General features: G+C 38.9%; 2 protein-coding genes across 3 annotated transcripts in view; one reads left to right on the forward strand and one right to left on the reverse strand.

The window, feature by feature from the left end:
• Positions 1-2629, forward strand: part of LOC310959611 (branched-chain-amino-acid aminotransferase, cytosolic-like) — a 31383-nt gene extending 28754 nt beyond the window's left edge. For both annotated transcript variants that reach the window (XM_083931037.1, XM_083931036.1), the window contains one exon: positions 107-2629. In XM_083931037.1, the coding sequence (XP_083787163.1) occupies positions 107-148 (42 nt within the window). In that variant the 3' untranslated portion in view covers positions 149-2629. The remainder of the gene's footprint in view (positions 1-106) is intronic.
• Positions 2630-3251: 622 nt separating this feature from the next.
• Positions 3252-12676, reverse strand: ifi35 (interferon-induced protein 35). Its single transcript, XM_083931565.1, has 10 exons — positions 12633-12676; positions 12286-12312; positions 9845-9925; positions 8559-8717; positions 7042-7158; positions 6826-6970; positions 5383-5516; positions 5085-5268; positions 3965-4071; positions 3252-3874 (listed from the first exon to the last, which is right to left on the reverse strand). Exons 2-10 carry the CDS (start codon positions 12298-12300, stop codon positions 3671-3673), a joined length of 1146 nt encoding a protein of 381 aa, XP_083787691.1. The 5' UTR covers positions 12301-12312; positions 12633-12676; the 3' UTR covers positions 3252-3670.
• Between the last annotated feature and the right edge of the window lie 1076 nt (positions 12677-13752).

The raw sequence follows: 13752 nt of genomic DNA on the forward strand, positions 1-13752 counted from the left end.
ATGTTTAGCAGCTTTAAGATTTTTTACATTCACAGAAACAACAAATGAATAACATTCTAATTTATTATTTCCCTTTTTCTTGCTCTTGTTCTCTTGCTTCACCCAGTACGGACGCACCCGGAGCGAATGGGCACCGCTGGTCGTTTAGAGCGGCTGAATTGCACATGCCAGTTGTATCAACAGTTAGTCCCATGATTCCAGTTTGGACAACCAGCAGCACCACACACACACACACACACACACACACACACACACACACACACACACACACACACACTAATGCACTCCTGCTTACTCACCACCCGAGGAGACGGACGCCTTTTCTCTGGCAGCTTTTCTTCTTCTCTCATAGGAATTCACGGTTGGTGGTTTGAATGTTAACAGCTGACATTGGAAAAGCAATATTAGCAACAATATGCCACGTTTCGACTTGACGCTTTACGCCAAGGTATGAAGGACAAACGCAGCCAGGCGATGAAACGCAAAGATGCGGCTGTTGCGCGTTCAAATCTCTAACGTGATCGTGTTCAATTTACACGAAGAACACACTCCAGTCAAGTGTTTGTCCTTGTGAGGGCAGCGCTTATAATTAATAGCACAAACGTACATTTTCACTAACATTGCATTCTCGTATTAACAATACAAATGCACAAACTGACATATTAATTATATATATATATAGGAGGTGAGATATTTGCAATATTCACACAGCTACAGCTACATATTCGGTGTGTAGTGGTGTGTGTCCATACAGCGTTTGTTTCTCTGGCAGAAAGGCGCCGGTGTTGCCACTGTTGCTTCCTTTCAGGCAGCCAATCGTATTTTTAGGAGCTGTACACGCAGTACTTTTTAAAAAAAGTCTTGAAATATCACCAAAAAATTTGCTTTTGCCTGAATGCGGGCAAACACATGAGAGTAAACTTAATATTTAGGAAGAAAATCATGCGAACGTTAGTTTTCGGCTCGTTAGTTTTTCACTGGCGGTCATTTAATGACATCATCTTGCTGCGTCCTCTTCTTACGCGATGATCTGACAGGAGAATCGGCGCCACCTAATGTTACTGTTTATGTCGATGAACCAACTCCCGATAATCCCGTTACGGTAGTGAATGAAAACCGACATTTATTTGTGTTTTTCTTTCGCCCAATTTTCTAGAATTGCAGCAAAAATGTGCGACACATTTGGATGGAAACGTGACTCATATTAGCTAGCTGCTACACAGACAACGATAAGCTAACGACACGCACGGTTCATAAAAGCGCAACAGCCTCCGCAAGCGCAACAGTCTGCCCTATCACGCAGCTGGAAGAGACTGAATGAGCTCCAAGTCCCGCCCCCTCTAATATACGATTGGTTTCTAGTAAAGGCGCTGCAAGTTCATTCATCAAGCACATTTGAAAACATCAGAAAAGGACACAAATGGATTTTAAAGAGAATAGAAAACGTAAAAAAAACAAGCTAAAATAGAATAAGATGATAATTAAAGTCGCAGTGTAAGAACTGACAAATATTTTAGTTAAATAAAAAGCAGCGTCGGACACAAAAGTCTTTCGTTTTTTAAAGTTTTAAAGAACCAAGAGTGGTTTGCTGCGGCCCATCAAAACCGAGAACGAGAAGCGCTGCGCAGAAACAGACACCGGCGCTCAGAAGGAAAGAAAAAAACGCTTTACGGACACTTTATCAGCTGCTTCACACGACGGTTAACCTCTTAGAAGCACTCGGCCCGTACGCGCTGCTTCTCATCAACTCGTGCGTTCATTAAAAACGCATCGGACACCAGGACAAACTGACATCAACGATAACCTGTACTACTTGCACCAAACCTGTGGCGTTTTCCCGTGAAAACCTTTTTTTAACTGTTACGCGCGCGAGTGGCGCCCGTTACCGCTCCACCGTAGAGGATAATCGTCCCGTTACCGTTGTGCACATAACGATCGGAGAGAGCGTTGCCGGGGCCACGTCACTTTGACACCAGAGTTTGCACTGACCTTCTTTAACGTCAGGTTTGCGTCTTCAATAGTTTTTGTGTTTTGTTTTTAAGGAGGAAGCGTGGAGGTTTTTATGTTTTTAGATTGCGAAGACGACGGCCGCGCACAAACTAAAGGTTGAGATGAAGGAGGCGTAACGACGACGGGACGCCGCGCCGTAGAAGAGAAGGGCTGTTACTCCCGCACTAGCCCGAGCGTGACTCATTATGAAAACAATGTTACGAGTAGTTTTATTTTAAGGTTTGTTTTTTTTTAACGATGTTTTCCGCGTCTTCATGTGAAATTAGGTCGACCATCTTCCCAGAGTACGTGACCCGTGTGACCAGTGTGTTTCTGGGCTTCGTGTCTTCTCCTTCTCTGGTTTTTCTCACTTTGAATGTATTTTATTTTTATTTTTACACTCCTCCTGTTACACCCGTCCCTCTCTTCTGTCCAAGTGCCTGACCTCAGTCTGTCAGCATGTCGTTCTGTGGATCTTAAGCTGCAGTTTTTATTATTCATTTCAAATTTTTCTTTTTCCTCCTCCCAGTTTGTGCACTAGAGGAAGTAGCTGGATTCTTCTGTCGCTTTTAGTTGTTTTAAATGTGCTGTAACTTTTACTCAGATGTAATGTTTTTACAATAAACCCGATCGGACTTCAGTCTCCTCTTGTGCTCCGTGTTTATTTGCAGAAGCGGATGTTTTTATTTCAATTTCACCAGAATGAAAACATCGTATTGTCACGACACACACACACACACACACACGCACGCACGCACGCACGCACGCACGCACGCACACGCACACGCACACACACACACACACACACACACACACACACACACACACACACACACCCACACACACCTACCTTGTGATTGGCTGTCCTGTTTGGCTGTGAGGCTAGGGGGGTGGGCTTACCTGGTTCCACTCGGCCTGAGTGATTAATAGGGCGTTCGAGGACAGGTGGGGAGAGGAGTGATAGAGGAGTGTTACGCCTATTTGGAAGTAGTAAAATACCCGGGGTTGTGTTGGCCGTGTCATAGTATTCTTGTCTTTTTATCTTTTCAGAGTCGAAATGAACAAAGTAACAACGTGTGACCGCAGTAATTACAGCATTTTTATGTAATAAAACGGTTAAAAGTGCAGATTTCTTTTTGTTTAATGATGTTAATGCATCTTTATGATTACACTGCATTTTTTAAATATCATTTATTGCTTATTTTTTAAACAACTAGACAAAAAAACATGATTTTCATGTAAATATCAGGAATTATGTCTGCAATAGTGAATAGAAAAATACGCAATAAAGATATATATTTATATAAAAAGATATACAGATGTAGAAGTATACTGCAAAAATCTAACAAATTGTTGAATTTAAAACCACAAAGGAACTGACTTGATTATTTTATCTTAACACAAAAGGCACCAATAATAAAGTTGTGATAGTTATATTTTAAAGTGCCGTATCTACTGAAAACCCTGTTTTTTGCAATGTTAATGCTGCAAATTGATATTGCGATTAAAAAAACAAACATTTATTCTCATGATTCAGATTATTTGTTCTAGAAATAAAATGTATTAATTCCAAAATAACCCCCTAAGATAAACTTTGTCCTGATTATACTTAGACGTCGACCACTAAAGGTGTGAAAACACAGAATAAAAGGCTCAGACCGGGACATAAACGTATGGGTTACTACTCCTTTCTGTCCGAGGAGACGCCCTCGAACCGCGCCGAGGTCTTCTGCCCCAGCGGGTTGTAGAGGAACGCTTCGATCTCTCCTCCGCCGTTGATGCTTTTCTGGAAGTGGATTTCCAGCAGGTCCTGCAGAGTCTCCCGCTCCATGACGTCGGGGATGCCCGTCAGCAGCACGGTCCGAGGACACGCCGTCATCTTGGTCTGGAAGTGGGGAAACAAACACGCCTCAAACATCGTAGAGAGAGAGAGCGAGAGAGGGGAGAGATGTCTTTCCTCCCAACAAACGCTCACCTCTAAGTTTGTGATTTGTCCGTTGAGAAAAGGCGTCGCCCTCACTCGGTGCTTCTTCTGCTGCAGCTTCACATCGTGAAACTCCGTCTCCGTCAAACCTCCGGCAACTGGAGGTGCAAACAGCTGGGAGTTAATGCCACAGCAGAGCCGAGGCGGCACAGAAGCCGCCCCCGTAGATATCATTCATCACACACTTTTACATACACATTTGAAAGGCTCAATATTCTGAAATGAATTTATATATTATAAATAAATGAGAGGAAATTAATGTCTATCGTGTTCTTAAGTAATGAAAAGTAAGGATTCAGATAAATTAACTAAATTCATTTGTATCTTGTTATAAAGTAAAGATAAGTGTGATTGATAAATTATAAAATATAAATAAATATTCATTCATCTTCAACCGCTTGTCCCTAAATTCATTTATATATTATAAATAAATAAGAGGGAATTAATGTATATTGTTTTCTTAAGTAAAGAAAAGTAGTGATTAATATAAATTGTAAATAAATATGCTGAAATGAATTTGTATCTTGTTCTAAAGTAAAGAGTAGTCATTAATATATTATAAAATATAAATAAATATACTGAAATGAATTTGTATCTTGTTATAAAGAAGTGGTAATTAATACATTATAAATGCTGAAATTAATTATCTTTTTATAAAGTTAAGATAAATGGTGATTAAAATGCTGAAATAAATTATCTTTTTTTCTCAGGTAAAAAAAAGTGATTAATATATTGTAAATGATTTATATATTATAACTTATAAATATGCTGAAAATGTTGTTATAAAGTAAAGATAAGTGGTAATTAATATATTATAAATTATTCAAATATAATTACAATACTGAAATTAATCTATATTTTGTTGTTAAGTAAAGATAAGTGCTGATTAATATTTTATAAATTATAAATATTATATATATATATACTATAAATAATCAAATACTACTAATTATGGAGAAAGGCTGGGATTAAGTAAATGATGCTTCTTCCCACTCCTTTTTGAAAATGTGAATTCATTGTTTTTGTACGTTTTTATTCAATGGTACGATCATTTTTGCTTTATTATCATTTTTATTGTTTTAAACTTTATTTAAATATTTGAAAAACTCACTGTCTTTCTTTATAAACGAGAGGACCACAGTCCCAGAGTCGGGCAGCATTTCACACTTGTCCACCTCTCCGCCTCCGTGCCTCGTCTTGGAGAAGTGGATCTCCAGCTTGTTCAGCAGCGTGTCGGCGTCCATCTCGGGCAGGTTCGAGATTAATATGTGATGAGGACTCACCTCAGTGTCGATCTGCAGGACGGACGGGCAAGGGTCACGCACAGGGACTGAAGGAGGAGTAAAGGGGTGTGTGCGTGTGCGTGTGCGTGTGCGTGTGCGTGTGCGTGTGCTTGTGCTTGTGTATACCTCCACCAGTCTGGGCAGCAACAGATGAACCGGCCGGGCCTCCACGGTGATGCTGCACCGGGCCTCCACGGCGCTGCTTCTCTCCTCTCCCAGTTCCACCTGATGTTTCTCCAACTCCAGGATCTTCTGGGTGACTAGTGACAGAAGGAACAGATGTATCCAGTGGTGGATTAAGGTGCTCATGGGCCCCTGGGCTCCTGTTTGTTTGGGCCCCCCAAATTATTAATCATGCTTTATCAGAAAAAACAAACGCTAGAACAGAAGAAGAGTCCGCAACGTTAAAAATCCTGTCAATTTAGGGATTTTCTTTGGTAGATCTTGGTCCTGTTGTTGTGCTTTTCTAGCCTTTTGCTGCTATACTGTGTAGTAACCATAGTAACAATGAGTGACCATTTCACAACAAAACTGACCTCATGAACCCTGACACATGATGGCAGCTGATTGGGTAAATGTGTCCCAAATCTAAAGGCCCCAATAGGAGGCAAGTTTTTTTGCCAAGCGACCGAACCAATCAGCGTTGGTTTTGAGGCGGATTTAACTGTGACGCGACTGTTGAGTGTAAACAACATGGAGACTTCCATGGATGAGATGAGCAGCTATGGAGCAAGCCGCTCACTAACTCTTTGTTCTCTGGATCCTTCTGTTGAATATGGACCGGGCTCCTGATATATAAATGTAAATATATAATGTAATGTAAATTTACGTTACACAAACGGAAAATATCCTTTACCCACTTGTTGTTTGCTTTTTGAGCTTTGCCTCGATGCTGTTAGTACGTCATACGCATCCGCAACCAGTTTTTCAGCCCCTTCCCAAAAGATCTCCAACCGAGAGTTCCCAGATGGAGATGCTGAGCAAATGAGAATTACGCGGAGTCAGGTTAGCCTCGGCCGGCCTGTGCATTAATCTGCCTCTGGTTGTATCAACACAGATTTCTGGGGTCCTTGCAAAAGTGTGTTTGTTTGACACAAAGTCAGCGTGCTAACATGTTAACAGAGACGGTGCTAACATGTTCACAGAGACGGCGCTAACATGCTGACGTTAAGCAGACATAACCACCTGGGCATTCTGAGCTACAGCCCCGGACCTCTGTGCCGACTAATAAAAAGAAACAGAACATAATGATGATGGAAATAGCCCCGTACAGTAGACTTTTATGTGGTTGCATTAGCAGCAGAAACCTAAGGGCCCCAATAGGAGGCAAGTTTTTTTCCCCAGTGAGGTTAAAAAATGAAAAACGGTCTAGCCCAGAGGTGGGCAATTCCGGTCCTGGAGAGCCACTGTCCTGCATGTTTTAGGTTTCTCTCTGCTTCTAATGATTAGCTCGTTATCAAGCAGCTGATGCTTGTCACAGTTTGATTATTGTTAGACTCAGGTGTGTTAGGGTAGGGAGAAAGAAAAACACACAGATTCTTCCTCTGATAAACGAAAACACAAACTCACCCACTTCATCCTCAAACGTGACGAGTGCCGTCCCGCCGTCCATAGGGTACACGATACGCGAGTCGATTGTAAATGTCGGCGTGTCGGCCGCGTCTCCCGTGGCGCCTTTGAAGACGACCTCCCGCTCTGGTACGGCAGTGAACACCTGGAATCAAAGAGGGCGGTTTTTACTGCACGTGGCTGCAGGCGGAGGTGCCCTGAGCGACATTCACCTACTTTAGTCTGCTCTTTCAGGAGGGCGTTGTCGGCCTCGTCCTCCTCCAGAGCTTCCTTCACTCTCTGGATCTCCTTCATCAGGTCCATCTCCTCCTGCTTCATCGCGTGCAGCTTCGCCTGCCGCACAGAACCACTTCAGGTACGAGAGCAGCGATGAAAGCAACCTCCTCCTCCAACCCATGGTACACATATTTAAAATGACTAATCTCTTCAGCAAAGATGGTTTTTAGCATTATTTTAATATACTTTTTTTTTGTTTTTATCTCTATTTTAATGCAAATATTTACCTTTTTTTAAGATTTTTATTATTATTTAAATTTTATTTTACTCTTTTTTTATATATATTTTGTTTTTATCTCTATTTTAATGCAAATATTTACCTTTTTTAAAGATTTTTATTATTATTCAAATGTTATTATACTCTTTTTTTATATATATTTTGTTTTTATCTCTATTTTAATGCAAATATTTACCTTTTTTAAAGATTTTTATTATTATTCAAATGTTATTATACTCTTTTTTATATATATTTTGTTTTTATCTCTATTTTAATGCAAATATTTACCTTTTTTAAAGATTTTTATTATTATTCAAATGTTATTATACTCTTTTTTTATATATATTTTGTTTTTATCTCTATTTTAATGCAAATATTTACCTTTTTTAAAGATTTTTATTATTATTCAAATGTTATACTCTTTTTTTTATATATTTTGTTTTTATCTCTATTTTAATGCAAATGTTTACCTTTTTTTAAGATTTTTATTATTATTTAAATTTTATTATACTCTTTTTTTAATATATTTTGTTTTTTATCTCTATTTTAATGCTATTACTATTTTTTTAATGCGTTTTATCATTATTTATATTTTATTATTATATATATTTTTATTATTATATAAATTTATTATAGTGTCACTTATAATGTTTTAACCTGTATTAGTTTAATGTTTTTGTTGTCTCTATTTTAATGCAAATATTGACTTTTATTTTCACGATTTTTATCATTATTTATATTTTATTATACTCTTTTTTATTATACTCCTTTTTTTTAAATATATTTTGTTTTTATCTCTATTTTAATGCAAATATTTTTTGTCCTTTTCTGCCACATAATGACAATTCACAACTGCAAACAAAAAAGGATGTATATATATATATATATATATATATATATAATAAATAGTGTCACTTATAATGTTTTTACCTGTATCAGTTTAATTTTTTTGTTCTTTTTCCTGCTTCGGTGGAGTTTTAGTATCCTGCAATCATACAAGTGCTGTTTTGAAAGCATTAGTACACTTAAGTATATAATCTGGAGCAATTCTTTTATTTAAAAAAATAAAGATTATTATTTTTTTCAGGTCGGAGTCAAACCCGCAGCTGCTGCCTCGAGGACCTTAAGCCTATTTACATGGGGCGACTGCTCTGACCGCTGAGCCACCGGCCACCCCATTGTCATCAACGTCGCGTGTTTTAGCTTTAACTCTCTGCTCAAACATCAGAGGCATGGATACCTTTTCATTTTCCATCTGCTCTTCGTTTAAGCGCTTGCCATCTTTCAGACTCTGGGCCAGTTTGACGGAGCGCTGTTTGAACTTCTCCTTCCACTCCCGCAGGTCGTCTCTGCAGGTGGCAAGCTCCTGCTGCTCCTGGACCAGCTGTGCGTGTTTTTCCTGTGGACACGTTAAAGGAAGTGAAGCATCCTTTTATACACATAATTCAGCCTCTTTGGAAACGTTTCTTTTTCCCTTTTAGCTTTTAATGTTATTTTCTGGTTTATTTAAACGCATTCAAGTGTCATTTTGCATCTATGTGGTCGTTTTGTGGTGATTTTGTGGTCGTTTTGTATCTTCTCGTGGTCATTTTGTAGTCAGTCGTTTTGTATCTTGTGGTCGTTTTGTATCTTCTCGTTGTCATTTTGCGTCTGTGTGGTGATTTTGTGGTCGTTTTGTATCTTCTTGTGGTCATTTTGCATCTGTGTGGTCATTTTGTGTTCGTTTTGTATCTTCTTGTGGTCGTTTTGTGGTCGTTTTGTATCTTCTCGTGGTCATTTTGCGTCTGTGTGGTGATTTTGTGGTCGTTTTGTATCTCGTGGTCATTTTGCGTCTGTGTGGTGATTTTGTGCTCGTTTTGTATCTTCTCGTGGTCATTTTGCGTCTGTGTAGTGATTTTGTGGTCGTTTTGTATCTTCTCGTGGTCATTTTGCGTCTGTGTAGTGATTTTGTGGTCGTTTTGTATCTTCTTGTGGTCATTTTGCGTCTGTGTGGTCATTTTGTGGTCGTTTTGCATCTCTGTGATGTTTTTCCATTTATTTTTTGAGTGTCTTTGTGGTTTTATGCAGTTCCCACGAGAAGATACAAAACGACCACAAAATCACCACACAGACTCAAAATGACCACGAGAAGATACAAAACGACCACATAGAAAAGTGTAGAGAACAAATCCACATTAGACAGCTTTTATAAACTGCACATTTATAAAAACTGCCTATTTTAATTTGGAGATGTGTTTTTTTTTTGTACAAAACGTTATTGTATAGATTCTCGTTTCCTAAATAAATGACACTAAATGTACTTATATTGTTTATACGTGCAGGAGCCTGAAGTGACTTTTATATCTAATGTATCTGTGTGAGTAACATCACAGATATTTAATTAAACTCTGTACTTTCTGTTTCTCTTACCTGCTGCTCTGTACCTAGAAACCTGTTACTTCTCCTCAGCCACAGGGTAAAGTATCACCTATTTAAAGTTCTGTAACACTCCAACACTACGCTGATAAATGCGGGGTTTCAGCGCACCTTGTAGTTGGTGATTAAAGCTTTTATTCCCTCCAAAGTGTCCTCTGACGGCTGCGCTGGCCCCACCACCAGAGAGAAATCCTGAAGCACAAATAAATAAGTAGAAAAGAATAAAATAAGTTTATTGTCATTGCACAGTGAGCTTACAACAACAACTTGTATTGTTTATATTAATGTTAATTACACATCAGGACCAAGCCCCCAACACAGAGACTTCCTGGTTGATCCAATAAGTCAAAAATGTCAGTTCTCCGGGTGTCCACTAGTGGCAGGTTTCGTAACAGAGCAGTTTCTCATCGACCCCCATGTTAAACAGGCCGTTTTCACAGCATTATTTAGGGCGCACTCACACTGTCCATCTGTACCGTGCCCAAGCACGTTTCACAGCTAAAGCCTAGTTCGTTTGACCAGTGTGAGTGCAACCGTACCGCGCCTAGTTGCGGCACGCTTGCCGTCCACGGCCCATTTGGGAGAGGTGGGCTTTTGTAAAGCACGTTTGACCATGTACCAGCACGAGCGTGCGCACGTGTACGAGCACAAGCGTGCGCACGTGTACGAGCACGAGCGTTCGCACGTGTACGAGCACGAGCGTTCGCACGTGTACGAGCACAAGCGTGCGCACGTGTACGAGCACGAGCGTTCGCACGTGTACGAGCACGAGCACGAGGCCTACGGCGGTTCTGAGGTAATTTTATGTGCGCCTGTTGGGACATAGAAAAAAGAAGGAGGGACCAAGCGCGGACATTTAAAACAATGGCGGAGAAAGGTTCACGTTGGTGTGATGTGGAGGTGGAGTGTTTACTGCAGATTTGGTGAAAATATTCAAAAACAGTCGACAAGACGCACAAAAACTCTGAGGTCTATGGAAAGATTTGTAAACAAAGCGACGCATCGCGATGACGTCATCAATGCGTGTGACGTGTTACGGCGTGATCACGTATAGGCAGCAAGAAGCATTCGCAGAGGCCCAGGTAGTGTGAGTACAAACGGGCCTGGAGGGGGGGACAAGTACCCTAAAGCACCGGGCACCGTACGGACGGACAGTGGGAGTGCGCGCTAAACCTGTTTAAAGCCTGGTACAAAAAAAATCATTCTAGTCTGTATGTTTTGATTTTATTGAAGGTTAAAGTTGATGAATAATTAGGGGCGTGGCCTCTTGAGTGACAGCTAGCCACTGGCCCTTACTTCTCCTCGGAGGTAAATCAGCCAGATGGACGTATCTCCCTCCCCCGGAAGTCACATACATGCCCTTTTTTGGTAAGAGGAAATGAGGCGGAGTCAAAGTCTGACAAGATGGCGACTCCCGTAGGCGAGGACGATTGGGTCAAGTTGAGAGAACGGACCTGACGGAGACGCTACATCCGGTTTTTTATACAGTCTATGATCAGGACCCAGAGTTTACAACACAGAGGTTAGGTTTGATATAATATTATATAAGGAGTTCTTCTTCGTCTTCTACTTCTTCTTCATCTTCTATATCTAGGACCATGGGTGGATCAGACAACGGGCCCCTGGACTATTTTATTTTTTCATTTATCATTTTCATCTAAAGGAAGTGAATGAATGATGTTTTGGTATATTTTTGTATTTTCTTTTGTTTGTATTCTGTTTGTTTGTCTCATTTCACTTTGTACTGTTTCTTTTTTTCTTTCTTTACAAGCTGTGCTTATATATATTATATATATTTGAGTTCTTATATATTATATGTATTTGAGTTCTTATATATATTTGCAAAAAGAAAGAGCAATGAGATGTAGATGATGGGAAGAACAGAAAGATCTTTGAAATTCTCTCAATAAAAACTATTGTGATAATGTTAATGATGCATTAAGACAATAAAGAAGAAATAGTAATCTTATACAAGTGGAAGTACAATTATAATGAGAGCTGAATGTAACTAAGTCATTTACTCAAGTCCTGTACTTGTCTCAAGTACAATTTGGAAGTACTTATACTTTACTTGACTTTTCTACATTTCAGATGCAAATATTGTACTTTTTACTCCATTATATTAATGTTAAAGTGTGTTATATAAATATAAACATAGTACAGACCGTAAAACACCTGAATTTTCCTTTAACTTGAGAAAAAAGTCTGCAGGATTTACAGAATCTAAGTTCTTTAATCTAAAATGATATATTTATATCTGAAAAAAAAGGGAGATCTCTCATTGAAAATTCAGTTAAATGATTTGCAAAATTACACATGGAAACATCTAAAAGAAACAGTATGTTTAGTAATGTTCAATTCAGCAACAATCATCTTAAAACTATGATTTTGAGGTTATTAATAGGAACCAAATGGGGACAATATGAACTGTGTCTGTGTACATTATATTGCCCCACACTCTTCTCACTGTGACAGGTTATATTCTCTAAGTTTTTAACAACATAAGGAGGAAAAACAACATGAAAACAAGAGGAAACAAATTGACGTCTCACCTCATCGGAAGACATAGTGAAAATAATCTGTAATAAATAACAAAACATTAGTTTTTTCATGCTAAGTCAGCGTTTTAAATGTACTTACTAACATGACATGCTTCACAAATACCGTGTGTGAACGAGGACGACACTTTTAAACTAATAAAGACTGAAGGCCCTTTACTTTCACATAAACAACGCGTCCACTCAACAACTTTATATCTTTAAATACATGAATAACTTTTAATATTCAACAAAAATTACGACACCTGGACACGCAGACATGTAGTCGTTGTGTTGACGTGTTGAACTAAACTTATAAACTTATATTTCTTATTAAAAAAGCAGCTGTAAGCTGAATTTACCTGTAGTCGACGCTCAGTGCTGTGAAATCCGACTTTCAACTTTCGGTTTCTTTTTCCCAGCTGCCCTGAACGTCTCACGCTCCTCCACGAGGGGGCGCCGCAGCGGTGGTGCATTCACGTGCTGTAACAACGAGTGCAAATGAGCGGAAAGTGCAAAACATCGAATTTAACATTTATAATTTTAATTTCTAACACAATTAGAGAATTAAGCTCAAGCTATTACACAACATCTGCCCTTCTAATGCATCCACATGCTCTTACATCTGTTCCTAATGTAAAAGTAAAAGATAGAGAAAGTATTATGAAGTATTATCCATTTATTTTTCTACAAATGTCCATTTTGCATCAGCTTTTGTGAAGATTTGGTAAGTTTCTTTTTGCTAAAACTACAGTTAGGTATCACTTTGATGAGGAAATTATTATTTTTGGCTCCTTCTCTCATAATAATTAATGTAACATAGTTAATCCAAATAAATGTCATTGCAAATTTCAAATTACATTATTACAGAGGTTCGGTTTGATATAATATTATATCTAGGACCGTGGATGGATCATTAGACAACGGGCCCCTGGGCACGGACACGTCCACTTTGTCTCTGTGCAGTTATTTTCATTTATTTTTGGTCTTTTTGGATTTATTTTTAGACATTTTATTTTTCTATGTGGTCGTTTTGTATCTTCTCGTGGTCATTTTGCGTCTGTGAGGTGATTTTGTGGTCGTTTTGTATCTTCTCGTGGTCATTTTGCGTCTGTGAGGTGATTTTGTGGTCGTTTTGTATCTTCTTGTGGTCATTTTGCGTCTGTGAGGTGATTTTGTGGTCGTTTTGTATCTTCTCGTGGTCATTTTGCGTCTGTGAGGTGATTTTGTGGTCGTTTTGTATCTTCTCGTGGTCATTTTGCGTCTGTGTGGTGATTTTGTGGTCGTTTTGTATCTCTTGGTCATTTTGCGTCTGTGTGGTGATTTTGTGGTCGTTTTGTATCTCTTGGTCATTTTGCGTCTGTGTGGTGATTTTGTGGTCGGATAATATGGATAATACTTTCTCTATCTTACATTATTTTTGAGTTAAATAAAAATACATTTTGAGTCTCTGTCATGTTTGATGATGAATCCAACAAAAAT

The sequence above is a fragment of the Echiichthys vipera genome (assembly GCF_963691815.1).
Source record: "Echiichthys vipera genome assembly, chromosome: 17".
Taxonomy (NCBI): Eukaryota; Metazoa; Chordata; class Actinopteri; order Perciformes; family Trachinidae; genus Echiichthys; species Echiichthys vipera.

Excerpts from the sequence above, each read along its gene's own strand:
- ifi35 (XM_083931565.1), bottom strand. Across the intron at positions 5,517-6,825 it reads CACGTTTGAGGATGAAGTGG|TCACCCAGAAGATCCTGGAG; the intron begins GTGAGTTTGTGT and ends TTCTGTCACTAG. Across the intron at positions 5,269-5,382 it reads TGCTGCCCAGACTGGTGGAG|ATCGACACTGAGGTGAGTCC; the intron begins GTATACACAAGC and ends TCCGTCCTGCAG.